This window comes from Diospyros lotus, chromosome 13 (genome assembly GCF_014633365.1).
Source record: "Diospyros lotus cultivar Yz01 chromosome 13, ASM1463336v1, whole genome shotgun sequence".
NCBI lineage: Eukaryota > Viridiplantae > Streptophyta > Magnoliopsida > Ericales > Ebenaceae > Diospyros > Diospyros lotus.
In genome coordinates, this window is record NC_068350.1 from 2268008 (window position 1) to 2283781 (window position 15774).

The 15774-nt window shown below is 36.2% G+C and overlaps 1 protein-coding gene across 1 annotated transcript in view; it reads left to right on the forward strand.

Annotated features, from left to right (window-relative positions):
- Positions 1-3371: 3371 nt before the first annotated feature.
- Positions 3372-15774, forward strand: part of LOC127788476 (DExH-box ATP-dependent RNA helicase DExH3) — a 36316-nt gene continuing 23913 nt past the window's right edge. The window contains exons 1-9 of the mRNA XM_052316789.1: positions 3372-3736; positions 4929-5083; positions 5175-5262; positions 5352-5588; positions 12382-12477; positions 14088-14276; positions 14423-14582; positions 14663-14793; positions 15441-15611. Of these exons, the coding sequence (XP_052172749.1) occupies positions 3479-3736; positions 4929-5083; positions 5175-5262; positions 5352-5588; positions 12382-12477; positions 14088-14276; positions 14423-14582; positions 14663-14793; positions 15441-15611 (1485 nt within the window). The 5' untranslated portion in view covers positions 3372-3478. The remainder of the gene's footprint in view (positions 3737-4928; positions 5084-5174; positions 5263-5351; positions 5589-12381; positions 12478-14087; positions 14277-14422; positions 14583-14662; positions 14794-15440; positions 15612-15774) is intronic.

The window sequence follows — 15774 nt, forward strand, 5'->3', positions numbered from 1 at the left end:
TTAATTCATTAATTACACTTTGCCCCAATATATTTTACAATTAAATATGCTTTATCCCCCGCATTTTAAAAAATCTCTCATTCAAGTCATGCAATTCCTTTTTTTTTTTTTTATGCCATCCAACATTATTATCTGCTGTTCAAAACTAACACCACTGCTAAGATAATAACTTTCATAGTACTTTTCAAATATATATTTTTAATTAATTAGCATGATTAATTTTTATGAATAAATCATACGATTTTTACTAAGAGTGAGCATTTAGTTTGAAGCACATAATCAATCAAATTTTTGAAATCAAATAAACTAAAATTGTGTAAAAAATCAAACCAAATCGACCAAATAAATGCTTAAAGCGAACAAATTAATAATTTAAAAATCTTAAAAATACAAAAAAAAAAGAAACTGAACTAACCAAAAAAATTAAATTACAAATTCACCTATGTTTGAAAATTGGAGCCAGATGCGGAAAAAAAAAAATAATTTACATATGAGAGTTCGTTGATGTTGAGTTGCAATCAGAATAATGAAGTCATATAAAAGAGATAAAGAACAAAATAATATGAAGAATATGACAGTAAAAAAATTAGCATCGTAGTGTATTATATTAAAATTAAAATTAAAGTGGGACCCATTCAATATTTTAACCATATTAAAATAATTTTTTATTCTCCGTCATGCAGAGATTGACTTGGTATATTTATGTGCCAAAAATGATAAATGGGTTAATGAGAAATTGATACTCAAAATATACACGTTGAATTGAAAAAATAAAAAAAAATACTCTTACCCACGTCAGAAAAAAAACTTAGCCTCTTAATGTTTATATATGCTTATATATTTTATAATGAGTAAGCTTGTTAAACAAAAAGGCTATTTATTGCATGTGCGTGTATAAAGGTGCAAATCCTAGGCCCCATAAACCAAACTTGTGTACGACCCATGTACATGAATACAACACCAAAATGAGCACTCGAGACCAAACTACGTTTCTTTTATTTTTATCCATAATTTAAAAAAACTATAACTATTATATAAAAATAAAAGCAATGAATATCGTTCTCAGTTGATTTAATCTAATAACTGCCAAAGACAATTAATGCTTAATTTAAATAGGGTCATTCATTTTCTTAAAAACACAAAGTTTTTACTTGCATAAAAAATGCATATTTCTAAAGCATTATGGCATATATAGATATTCTGATAGTATTATACTATTGTTCAAGTATATTGGAATATTTAAAAATATGTGTTAACTTTAAAATCTATATACCATTGTATCTTGAGAGACATATGCCTAAATAATCTGTAACACGCTGATGGTGAATGTGTTTTAACAACATTGTGTCACACATAAGTTGGATCTCTATCCATGTACTATTTTTGTTCAATTTTATATACTATTATATTGTTAATTTTATTTATAATTTTCTAATATGTTATGAGAGTCAAAGATAACAATCGAAACAAAGAGAAAGAAGAATGTTGAGGGTTGATCGTGGATTGTTGATTGGAATAAAAAGAAATGAAAGGTCATAAAGGGTCAGGACTAGTTGGAGACGAGGTGGTCATATCGAATTGTAAATAAATAGTTAAATAGGAAAATAGAATGCTAGATTCAATTATTCTATTTTATGTTCTTATTTTATTCTGAAGCTATTATATTTTACTGAAGTTCATGTAACAAATGACGTTTGGCAATTCCAATTGATTTGGTTATTTTGATTTTTTTAATATAAAATTTGAATTGAACAAAAATAATTATAATTGTCAAACTTAATAATTGAACCAAGCCAACTCTGAACTTGAACCAAATTAAATTGAACTGACAACTTTGGTTGGTTTAGTTTTGTTACTTTGGTTAAACTTAATTTTTGCTTATCTCTAATTTTTATCGATAATTTGTGATTAATTTTAATATTTGGGGTATATATGTTTTTGTCAAACAATTATTGGTTTCATTTTTTTTTATTTTTACAAAATGAATTTATTAAAAAGTGTATTTTATATATATTCATAAAAAATGTATAACTCTCGTTATAATCAAATTAAATCCCAACTCTTTTCAGCAATTGCAATAATGGAGATCAGAAGTTTTCATTGTCCAAATGGTGAAACGCTCACCCCGGGCGCCCCCCACACCCGACCCGACAGACTATGGGGGGGGAGATCAGAAGTTTTCATTAATACCATGAAATGTGAATCATCTAACACACATTGGGAGTCAGTACTCCTTATTGTTCAAATCGGATTTGAAATCAATTTCGTCCTCAGCTAAGATCTATAAGTTTGTCAAAAAATTAAAAAATGGACAAAATATGCATAACAATAAAAGTTTATTAGCTGTGATAATAAAAATTAAAATATAATGATTATTGCTATTGTTGTTCAGTTACAACAATGAATTTGTAGATGAAAAACCATTTTAATTAGATGACTCGCGTGTGGATTATCCAAATGATGGGTGACTATCGAGAGCGATTGATAACTCTTTTGGGATGGAGCGATAACGATGAATGACTCTATTGGAGGAGTAACAACGATGGATGAGTCTCCCAGTTAGGTTGAGAGTGATGAAAAATCTATAAAAAAAGAATATTGGTTAAGGGCGTGAGTGAGGATTATTGCGCAGACCATTTGATGCCTAAATTAGTCTATCAAAAATGTATAGTAGTTAAATTCCAAAAAAAAAAAATAGTACAAGAGATTACTTGCTAAATGGAGGAGGACTCATCTATTTATAATAATGGAAAAGGCAACTAAGTGTCAAGTGACTCAATTTATTCGACAAATAACTCGAAGTTGGTTTTAATCGCATCCCGAGAGAGTAATGGTGCTCGAATCATGGGCATGCCCATGGCACCCCTGGATAAAGGTCACTAGGCGAGGGTCACCTGAGGGTGTGGGGCTGCGTGGGTGAAGGGCTAGCAACGCGTAGGGCTGCGCGGCTAGAGGCAACCCATGTGACATCACTCAGGGGTGCACGGTGCACGCGTGCCAAGCCAAGCATGATTGCACGAGAGCGCGCACCAAGTTGGGCGATGTTGTGGCGACGCAGGTGTGGGCACGTGTAGGGTTGTTATAAAGCTTACGTGGCGGGTCACAGACATGCACGTGGGGCCTCCTGCCCATGTGGCGTTGTCTCCTTCCTTCGATTTTTTCGTTTATTTTGGATCACTTTGTCAACTTGTTTTGCATGAGACATTAATTACAAAGTATAAAATTTAAGAATTAACAATATAATTTAAGCTTAGAGGTATGATAAAAACTGATGAAAATATATATTTTATTATTTTAAAATAAAAATATAAAAAACAAAATAAATTTATTATCAATTAATACGCTCGTAGTGACAGTGTTGCGCAATTTGCACTCTTCCGTAGCCAATGGGGGATGCGGAGACGCGGGGAGATGCTGCTTCTCTTGGCATCAATCACAATGCTTTGATATTGAATTGAAACCGCCATGCCCCAAATTCATGAGAATGCACTCCAGGAGGCTAGGGTTTCTCTTAGCATCGTGCGCCAGAAGATCGTCACTGCCTGCCCTGCTGCCCGATACAAAATCCGCTGCCGTTGCGCGCCCGCGCAATGGCCGATTTTTCATTGCAGTGCCAACGAGCAGTAGAATTGTTTTGTTCAATTTCCTGTTCTCCGGACGCCGATCGTTTTGCGGGGGATACGCCGTCGAGCAGTTCTCCGATGACGACTATGACTGTGACTACGACAATCATAAGGTGTTTTCTTTCAGCTCTGAATAGCGCCCCCCCACCCCACAGACGCACACTTGTTAGTTTAATGGCATTTGCTGTTCTGTACATCGGTTGTGATGAATTCCATGGAAGAGACCAACATCAAAAGAAAATGGGATTTTGACTTGTTCTACTTCTTGCTTTTTTTTCTTTGTGAAATATTTTAATAAGTATTCGTGATATCCTTGAAGGAGTCCCAACTCAAGGGGCTGTAATCCTTCAGAGTTCGAGCATTCAGAAAGCTAGAAAGATATGTGATGACTCGAAACATTAAGAAGGCACGGTAAACGAACAGGAATCCTCTTGGAAACCCAAAAAATGCCTTTCGAAGACTCCCTTTCTGTCAAAAGCTAGCTTGACAGAACAAACATTTCAAATTGAACTTGAAGGCGATGATCCTAAGCTATCCTATCTCCTCCAGGGAAGCCACTATTCTAAGCCAACAAAAGATACCTTATAGTAGGTGGCATCACCAAGTAACTCCAGAAATAGAAATGAAGGAATAAGTGAGCTACTGAACAACGAAGAAGTTGGTGATTCATGTTTTTGCCTCATGCACTTGTAACTCTGGTTTGGAATAGCAATACTGAAAGCTTTATTTAAATTGAGGAGATTTGGTTTGGGCTTTAGGGCACTACCAAGGAGCTCGGTTCAGCTCAACTCAAAAGTGTCTGTTGTCTTAGCTCTTGGGGTTTACGTGTTTTTCAATTTTGCCATTAGTGAATTTAAGACCTTTCTTTGTTCACTTTATATTTTCAACTTTTCCTAACACTGCAGGTTATGGATGTTATTATAACTTCTTTTGTTCTTGGTCCATCCACTGTCTTGTCTGCAAGGCTGGGATAAAAAATAGATGGTCTGAAAATTGTTTATTGCAACTGCTGGGGAATGCAAGAATGGAGATTCCTAGTGCCTGTCTGCTATAAGAACTATGAGCTAATAACCACACGGAAAGAAAGGCTTTTAAGATGACACTTCTTACTTACAAATCCATAAACTTTCCTATACCATATCTATATGTTTCTTTGTGCAGATAGGTTTAGCAACATGTTTACTGATGTACTTTTTTATGTATCAATGTGCACGCATGAATTTTCATGTGTTGTATAGAATTCATATATTGATGACTAAAAGTGGTGAAATTTGTCTTTCTGAATTCTGCATATTTTTATGGCAGGCGTCATCCTCGGTTGCCAATATCGATGAATGGAAATGGAAACTTAGCTTGCTATTACGCAATGAACAAGAACAGGAAATTTTGTCCAGAGATAAAAGAGACAGGAGAGATTATGAGCAAATATCTAACCTTGCCAAAAGGATGGGGCTTTATTGGTATGGAACCCATTACTTAAAAACCTCTTGCAGTTTTGTAATGTGTTGTTATTAATGAGATATCTTCTTGAATGGTGGCATTCCATGTCAGCGAAATGTATGGAAAAGTGGTGGTTGCTAGCAAGGTTCCTCTTCCGAATTATAGGCCTGATCTTGATGATAAACGGCCTCAAAGGGAGGTAACTAACTTCGGGATTCTCTTAGTAAGGACATTATTCTATATTTTCATTGGAATTCCTTTGAACTTTCATGGCCCAATTTTTTGCAGGTGGTTATCCCTCTAAGCTTGCAAAGGAGAGTAGAAGGTTTGCTGCAGGAACACCTTGATAGACTGCAATTGAGTTCTGAAAAGGTCTGTAGCTCCTCAGCTGAGGCCAAGGCCACCGAGGAGGTTGAAGATGTAAATCCAGATGATGGTCCTGATTCTTTGCTAGATAGATCTGTTATGGAAAAAGTTCTTCACAGGCAGAGTTTGAGAATGCGTAACATGCAGAGAGCTTGGCTGGTACTTTAAATTTTCTTCTATTCTACCACATCAGATTTAATAACTAAGCAGCTTAGACCTGTTTTCCTGTTTCTATTTTGACTAGCTGGCGATGTCAAACAAAAAGTCCCCTGCGGCATATATTGCAGTATCAGCCATTTTGATCACCCCATTCAATGATTAATCTTTCAATAAAGTTGATTTCATTTTGTTATGACGCAGCGTGTAGTGCGAGTGTGAAGAAAACACACCAAAATAAACCCTTGAAAGAGCAAATTTCAATGGCCGAAACTTGACTTTTAAGAAGACGCAAAAACAAGACTGTTTTGCTAAGAAAACCCAAATAGGTTACTGAAATTTGATTGATTAAAACTTGATTACAAACTCTAGATCCTAGGTATATTTATAGTGTTTGGCTAATCCAAATCCATCTAATATTTGGAAAACAAAATCCAACTAGAATTTTAATAGAAATAAATCCTAAATAAAAGTCAACTAGAATCCTAATATAAATAAAACTCTAATCAAACATGAAGTAGAATCCTAAATCAAGTAGAAACATGAAATAGAATCCTAAATCAAGTAGAATTCTAAAACTTAAGAAGTATTAAAATAACATTATGGCACTACTATTTTGGTGATACTGTTCCGGTTTAGTTGGGTCAGCCTTGGGCCGAGTCTTGATTGGTGACCGCATCATTCAACAAGCAATCGATATTTCACGATCAAGGGTGTAATACTCTTTGTAGTAGCGGTCCTTATATATCGTATTAACAATCGAAATATGGTCGAAAGAAAAAATCTCTATTTGATAGGGCTTCTTCTTATACCTATGAATTCCATTGGACCCAGAAATGATATATTGGAAGACTCCTTTAGGTCTTCCAATATCAATAGGTTGATTGTTTCGCTCCTGTATCTTCCAAAAGGAAAAAAGATCTCTGAGAGTTGTTTCCTGAATCCGAAAGAGAGTACGAAGAGAGATTAGCCACTTTGAATGTTTAGAAATACCCATATGATTAGGCGAATCCACAACATAAGCATTGTCATTGGTCTTCTTTGGAATCTTGTAAGGACCATACTTCTTTGGCTTGAACTTGTTTTGCTTTCCTGCTGGAATTTGTTCCTTCTTCAAAAAGATCATAACTTCATCTCCAATCTCAATTACCTTGTGCTTCCCATGCTTGTCAGCTGTCGCCTTATATTTTTTATTTGTGCAACTTTTGCTTGACATCTTCCTGAACCGCCTGAACTTTTCTGCTAAGGGAACATGAGCAAAGACATTCCTCCCCTTCTTAGCCATATCAGCATTGGCATGGGTCCAATCATCGCCATGTTTGTTGCCTTCTGCCTCCATTGCATTATTACTGTTAGATTGAGGACGTTGAACCTTCCATCTTGAGCGCTTCTCTAATGTAGTAGATCTTATTGCCTTCGATTCAACCATGCCAGATCTTGAATAAACTGTAGAAGGATTTGCTACCATGACCTCCATCTCCTTTACAGTCGCAAGTCGATCAGAGGAAACACCACCATCCTTGGGTTGCGAAGCAATGTTTGAGCCATCGGGACTGGAAAATACCCCAGTATGAGTCAATAACCTTGGAGTTTCTGTCATGTTAGCAGCATAAATCAGACTTGAGTTTGCAAACGTTGAGGTTGCTGGGACAACATAATCTTCGAAATTAAGCTCCACTTTAGAAGATTTGGTTTGATTCTTTTCCACTATGGGTAACAAAGTATAACGCACATCTTCTTTCTCAAGCTGATATGTGTTCTTCCTACCCGAGTGCTTAGCATCCACATCAAATTGCCAAGGCCTCCCAAATAAAATATGGCAAGCATCCATATCAACAATATCACAATAGACTTCGTCGGAGTACTTACCAATAGAGAAAGGCACCTTGCAACGTTCATCCACATGTATGCCACTAACTTCTTTGATCCATCCAATCATGTAAGGGCTTGAATGTTTTTCAGGAGTTAACTGCATCTTTGTCACCACGTCTCTTCCTATGATGTTCTCCTGACTTTCACTATCAATAATCAACTCAAAGATTTTTCCTTTCACCGTACACCTCGTGCGAAAAAACTTATGCCGTTGAGTAGTATCTTCATTCTTTTGAGATAGCATTAATTTTCTCACTACACAGGTATATTGCCCATGTCCATAATCTTCTTCGTCATCCTCCCTATTAGGCCCGCAATATACTTCATCTTCAGCAACATCTTCCTCTTCTTTTTCTACAATGTTAACTGTTTTCTTCCTTGGACAATCACTAGATCGATGCCCAACCTCATTGCACTTGAAACATTTTAAAAGAATAGACTTTGCATAAGGATTAGGGGATTTTGGAAGATTAGAAGTAGTACCTTGAATATTTCCCCCCGTTGTAGCCTTATTAGGGTTGACTGTATGGGGTGGATTGGAGGGTTGCGCTCCTTGAACTGACTTGCCTTTATCAAAAGCTGGTTGTTTATTTTCATTCCCACTATACTGAAGATAGTTGTCATTACGAGATCTCTCACTCAACATTAACTCAGCCTTTAAAGCTAAGTTCCTTGCTTCTTGCACACTCAGAACCATCTGAACCCCAATTTTATCACGAATAGCAGGCTTCAATCTATTCAAGTAACGAGCTGCTTGTTGATTGTCACTTTCTGACAATTGGTTTCTCTCCGCCAATCGCAGAAAGTCAGAGGTATATTCATTCACACTCTTCATTCCCTATGCACATCTTTGATAAACTTCAAACATATATTGTTCATAGTCAGGGGGCAAAAACCTACCTCTTAACAGCTGCTTCATTCGTTTCCATGTCTGAATAGACTGTCGGCCTTCCCTCAATCTCGTTTCTCTTAATCGTTCCCACCAAACAGATGCACCGCCCTTCAACCTGTAAGCCACTAACTTTACTTGTCGTTCATCTGGGATCTCCATATATTCGAAAAAACGGTCAACCTCAGTGATCCAATCCAGGAACCCCTCAATATCAAGATCTCCATTAAAGGTAGGAATATCAACTTTTAGTTTATACTCATCGTTGCCTCAGTGGTTGTGCTGATGCGCGTTCCTCCTAACCCCTCTACCACCAGGGTTAGCTATTGCTCGACCAAAATCATCCTCTTCATCTCTATCTTCAATCACTGGTCTTCTAGGATTAACAAGGACATGATTAATGGGTGGTCTTCCCGCTCCGGCTTGATTCACTCCATTATTCAGGTTCCTGTCATCATCAACTCGTAGTAAGGTGCTATGTTGCTCCAATCGCTGCTAGATAGTACGAGTTACTTCCCGCTGTTCTTCGATTGCTCTCCAAACTGCGGACAACCCCTGATCACCGTCACGAGGCTGGTGGTACCGTTACCTTCAAGATTGGCCATCTGATTGGTTGATTAATCGCTCTGATACCACTTGTCGTAGCGTGTAGCGCGAATGTGAAGAAAACACACCAAAATAAACCCTTGAAAGAGCAAACTTCAATGGTCGAAACTTGGCTTTCAAGAAGACGCAAAAACAAGACTGTTTTGCTAAGAAAACCCAAATAGGTTCCTGAAATTTGATTGATTAAAACTTGATTACAAACTCTAGATTCTAGGTATATTTATAGTGTTTGGATAATCCAAATCCATCTAATATTTGGAAAACAAAATCCAACTAGAATTCTAATAGAAATAAATCCTAAATAAAAGTCAACTAGAATCCTAATAAAAATAAAACTCTAATCAAACATGAAGTAGAATTCTAAATCAAGTAGAAACATGAAATAGAATCCTAAATCAAGTAGAAATATAAAATAGAATTCTAAATCAAGTAGAATTCTAAAACTTAAGAAGTATTAAAATAACATTATGGCACTACTATTTTGGTGATACTGTTCCGGTTTAGTTGGGTCGGCCTTGGGCCGAGTCTTGATTGGTGACCGCATCAGTTATCACCACTTCTTTTTAGATAGGTTGTTTTTCATATTTAATGCAAATAATTTCTCATACCCTATTGAACTGTACAGATGTCCCTAAATTGGGGCCATAGATGATGCCAGCAGTCCAATTATCCCATGAATAGAGCTTTTGAAGTTTTACATTGGCAGTAAGCCTGTCAGTTTAAATATTGTGTCTAAAGGAGAAAAGATGTTTACCAAGAATATTCAGGCATTAGATGAAATTTATCTATATGCAAAAATAATCTCAAAACACATTAATGACCCAGCAAAAAAAAAAAAAAAAAAAAGAAGATCACATTAATGGATCTATCCAATTACCTATAATATCATTCATTATTTATTTTTGTTGGTTCCCCCAAGGAAAAGATTACTGGTTCCCCAAGGAAAAGATAAGGAAGCTTAGCTAACATCTCAAAGAGATTTGTTAGTCAAACTATCCTTAGTTTAGAAGCTAATTAGATCTTTAGTTTTTTTGGAAATTGCTAAATCAGTGTTTAGGAAACTTTCCTATTTGTGTATAGTCAAATCTTCCCTAATGTTTAGTCTTTGTAATCTTTCTTATGTCGCACATTCCTCACTCCTATAAGAGGGCTCGTATTGTACGTATGAAGATATGAAGAATACATTCAATTTTTCACACTTTTAAGTCAGGAACATAACTGCCTTTGGGCAAGACAATATTGGAGGCAACATGGTATAACTGTGAAACTAAAGTGAAGGCCTAATTCATGTTAGAACTTGCAGAAAACAAGAACTTTTTGTTGCAGAATTTATGTGTTGATCCACACATATGTTAAGCTGCTATATAGTTGTTAAATGTTTCACTTAAGTGAAGAATTACATCATTGTTGTACCTCCCACAGCAAATTGTGTGAGATATCAAAAGATGATTGTTTCAATCTATTTTACTTGGTGTCATTGCAATACACTGATCTTATTATTTTACTGTTGATATCTTTGATTTTACCTCCATCTTTGTGCGACCCCCCTTTTATCAGATTGAAGCCCTTATTCTTCCCATTTTTATGTTATGATAAATTTTGCTTGTATCTCTTTGTTCAAAGATGTGTTTGCCAATTATTTAGGCCATGGTGATTTGATGTTTTTCTTGAATGCATGAAGTTTTTAGTTTTGAAAATCTTTGATAAGCTGTCTAACTTTCTTTTTGTTTTTTTTTTTTTTGGGTTGAGAATTATTATAAAAAAGAAAAGCACCACCTAGAGAGGGCAAACACTATAACATTGAACCTTGCCAAATGGATTAATTAAAAAAAAAAGTGCCGCAAAAGGAGAAGAAAAGGAGTCAAAGGAGAAATGAGTTTCTTTCCTTAACCACAAAGAAAGAGCACAAGGAGAATGGTTCCCTTTCCACTACTGTCTATTTCTCTATAACCTCAAAGCCTATTGTTCTGCTGAATTTGCTCCTACCAAATATGCCACGTAAAACAAAAAGGAGTGGCCATCCAAGCTTGCGTCAAACTCTGCTTGGGCAGGTACAACCCCATTTGCAAAAGATATCCAAAACTTTGGTTGGCATGCATTGTTCATAAAATATGGTAAAACAATGCTCAAATATCTCAAGCACTTTCCAATACAAAAGAAGATGGCCCATGGGTTAGACTCCCCATCCCTTTTACACATGAAGCACCCGTCTAGCACATGAGGTAGGTGAGCACTATATTTAATGCCACCAAATTCCTGAGGAAGTATCTTCTTTTTTTTTTTTTTAGCACCCTTTTCTCTTAACAATATTTGAGGCATGAGCTCCTTTTTTATGTTGACACTAGGAGAAGAGCAAGTGTGTAATACCATGAATCTTCACTCAAAATTGCTAGTTGAAGGTGACTTATAGGTTCGTGGGACCAAGTAATGTACCCATTGCTTTAACCTGTCTTTGGTACCACTATAGGTCCTCACCTAAAAGTGCTAGTTGAAGGTGACTTGTGGGTTTAAAAGCCCAAGTAATATAACCCAATATTTCCCAATAGACTATTGATGTGAGATTGGGTCATGTCAAACTCCTCTTTGTTAACTCATGGTGTTCTCGCCAAGCCAAAAATCCCATATCTCAATCTACCCAAGTCAGTCTCAAAACATTTTCATGATTTGCACCCATGTGGTAGTGGTATCAAGCCGACCCAGGACCAATACCACATGGGTGCAGGTTAAGAAAATGTCTTGAGACTAAAGGGATTGAGATACGAGATTTCTGCCTTGATGAGGACAACAGGAGTTAATAGAGGGGAGTTTGTTATGACCCAATCCTTGGTAGTCTATTGGAAAAGTCTTGGGCATATTACTTCATCCTATGAACCCATAAGTCACCTTCAACTAGCACATTTGAGTGAGGACCCATGGTTACAAAGTGCCTTGATAGAACTCTTGTTTCTACTCTCCATTTTGCAAATTTCTATGAAGTGGGTATCTAATTCTCTTTCCCCTTCTATTTTCTTTAATTTTAGAAATCAATTGGATTGTCTTATTGGCCGTTTCTTTAGATTTGTTTTTGGATTTGTACATAGAAAATGATATGTGTTATAGTGGCTTCTAAGGATATGGCTACAAATAAAGATGATGGATGAACTAGAGTCCATGTGGCTGACCCCGCTTAGTGGGATTAAGTTTGCTATGTTGTAAAGTACACAGAAAAAGATCCATTTTAAAGGGATGAACATTGTATGAGGGAACATAATTTAATCACAGAGAAAGATCATATACAAAAAGAAGTAAAGACTTTGGGGAGTAGGGAAGCAAGAATGGTTCCCTTTTAAAGTCAGCTGCTTTACATTTTAAGCCATCATCTCAATATGTCATCTTGGAACTTCCATCTGATGTTCAAGTTATAGAAATGATCAATCCCCTGATCTATAGGAATCCCCGGAAGGCATGAGGATGCTAGACTTCCGCAGATCTCTACCAGCATTCAAGGAGAAGGAGAGGCTGCTGCAGGCAATTGCAAGAAACCAGGTTAGACTTGGAAAATCTTACCTTTACCGTCTTGATTTTCAGCAAATTATATTGAGCAAAATTGATTTTCCCCCCTTTTTCTGGATAGCATATATTTCTAATGTTCTCTCTGTCAAGTTTTTGGTCAAGCCCTTTCCTTGATTGGTTTGTTTTGGTTTAGTCCTCTATATACTGTTGCTATCCAGTAAGCTCTTATATTTGTTGGCAGGCTTCTGCCTAAATGTATTTTTTAGTTTGCTTATAGGTTATTAGGCTGAGGTGACAGAGAAAGAGGTGAAGAATGTTTAGAGTTTCCTCTGACCAAAAAGGGCAGTCAAAGAATCAATCTCCAGTCTTGAATATTGCATCTGAATTGAGGGGATTGAACATACCAGCAAGGGAGAGGGAAAATGAATCAGCTATCAAGCCTTTTTATTCCTAAAAATACAGAAATGTCAGAGAATTTCTTACAAAAAGGTCCTAAGCTACACTACCAGTCAAGCCAAAACCTCACTCTATTTCCGCGATATATACCTTCAAAGTTAAAAATCTAGAGAAATCAAACAAGACCTACATAATATCCATCCAAAGGCCAACCCTGCAAAATTCTTAACCACTAGTAGACCAGCCACTTCTATTACTCCTGCTTTTACTTTCAATAACTCTCTGTCAAAACCTACCTCTCAGTCCTCTACCATAGCCATTACCCACGAGAGATCTACTAAAACCCTCAAACCTTCTAATACTGAGATTGTCTCCTTCAATCAGCAAGCACACTTATGACTCAGCCAAATGATGCATAAAAACTCATCCTCCACACTGCCTAACAAAAATTTCTCCGTAACTTCTCTTAACTCCTTAACCTCAGAGCAAAACACAGTAAAGAATCATGGTATTCATGGGAAGACTTGAAAGAGTACTCCTAATTAACACAATTCTACCACCCTTCAGTAAGCAGTGTCTTTTCCAAATAGCTAAGTGTTTCTTGATTTTCTCAATGAAGAGATCTCAAACCAATTTGGATTTAAAAGAAGAACCTCTAGGAAGACCCAGATACAGGTAAAGCACCTATTCTGCAATCTAATTGCCTAGCTAAGCCATTAATATAATCTAAACTCCCCATTGGAACAAGTTTACTCTTGTAAAGATTGACCTTATACCAGGCTGCCTCAAGCCACAATAATACAGAGCTCACTCACTAGCTAAAGGGTCAAAATACAATAAGAGTGTCATCAGCAAAAGATGGGACAGAGTAACCAAAGGACCGCCATTATCATCCGTAAAGCCACTATTTTTTGTTGCATGGGATGGGCAATAAAAAATAGTGGGGAAACAGCTTTTTGTGGAGTTTTGGTGCATGAATTTTCTCTTGTAGTGTCATTCCCACATGACAAACTTTATTATGTAATTACTATATGTATTTGTGAACATCATAATTAAAAGCCATATATGTATGGTTGAATTTTACACTGATTTATACCCGTACACACATTTTCTGTTTGGAAGCCAAAAGGTGGTTCTTCTGATTCTCAGGGTAAGGTTATATTTATATGATGTAGTTCTTGTAGTATATTCTTGAAAGCCATATATGTGAGGTTCCATTTTATGGAAACTCCTTCTTGCAATGGCAGGTTATTGTCATCTCTGGAGAGACTGGATGTGGTAAGACCACTCAACTTCCTCAGTATGTATTGGAGTCAGAGATTGAATCTGGTCGTGGAGCATTCTGTAATATAATTTGTACGCAACCTCGAAGAATATCAGCAATGGCTGTTGCAGAAAGAGTGTCTACTGAGAGGGGTGAACCTCTTGGTGATTCAGTGAGTTTACTCCCTCTTCCTTCTTAACCTTTCCTTTACTAATATCATTTTAATTAGTATTATGAGTACTTAATATGCTGAATCCATGTTCTACACGAAAACTTCTTTATTCTACTTGCTATCCTATAACAGGAATTTTTTGATAGGTTGGCTACAAAGTTCGGCTAGAAGGAATTAAAGGGAAAAACACTCATTTGCTTTTTTGTACAAGTGGTATTTTACTGCGACGGCTGTTGAGTGACCACAACCTGAATGGTGTAACCCATGTGTTTGTTGATGAAATTCATGAGCGAGGCATGAATGAAGGTGAGCTTCCTAATTAATTTAGCTTTCATCTGGTTTGGAAATTCTCAAATTCTTAGCACATTTTCTCTTTTGTTCATCAGACTTTCTATTAATTGTGTTAAAGGATCTTCTTCCACGGCGGCGAGATTTAAGATTAATTTTAATGAGTGCTACTTTGAATGCTGAGTTATTCTCTAATTATTTTGGAGGAGCACCAACAATCCATATTCCGGTAAGATGGACTGTTTCATTTTTATTTATAGATCATACTTTTTTTTTGTATTGTTATAACACAACAAATCTTTTATTATACTGCCTCACGTATTAAAATCCGTGAAAACAAAGTTTCTGTGGGTAAATAAGTTCATGATTTCTGTCTTTGGGATTAAACTGTTTCTTGAACTGATATTGTGTTGGTGTTGGGTCATGGTGGTACTTTGATGACTTGTAATAACTTTCTCAATGACTTTCAAATCAGAGTTGGACCTTTACCGAATTTGTAAATTCCCTAGGAACTAACTGTAGAGATTCTTGTATGCAAATAACTTTCATCCAACTCCTATTTATTCGGATATTATAGTGCAGTTTCTCAGACTAATGAACTGTTGTGGTTTATGGCTTTCTGAAAGCATTTTGTAGTTGTTGTTTTTGTTTGTTTGTAAGAAAATCATGCAAGAGGACCAAACTCCCATCCTACTTTTCTGGATATTGTTGTCCAGTTTCTTGAACTGGGTCTAGTGGCTAGTGACATTTGAATTTAATTTTCTTCTTTATTTCACGTTAATCTAGCCCAGATAAGCTTTGAAAAGTATGTGCTCTTCAAGTAAGAAAAGATTTTTCATGTTGCATCTGACATGCAATACATTTATCTAAATTCAGGGCTTCACATACCCTGTGAGAGCACATTTTCTGGAAGATGTACTGGAAATAACTGGATATAAGTTGACTTCTTTCAATCAAATTGATGATTATGGCCAAGAGAAGATGTGGAAAACACAACGACAGCTAGCACCTCGGAAACGGAAAAATCAGATAAATGCACTTGTTGAGGTATTGCACTAAACTACAAATCTATTTGCTATCAATATTTCTTAAAAGGATAATATAGAAGAGTTGTTTTATGATTTCTTGTATGTTCATAAGATTTTGCTTATGAATGAAACTTGTGAGATTTCATGAAATATTATATGTCTAATTTAGCCATTTTCATGAA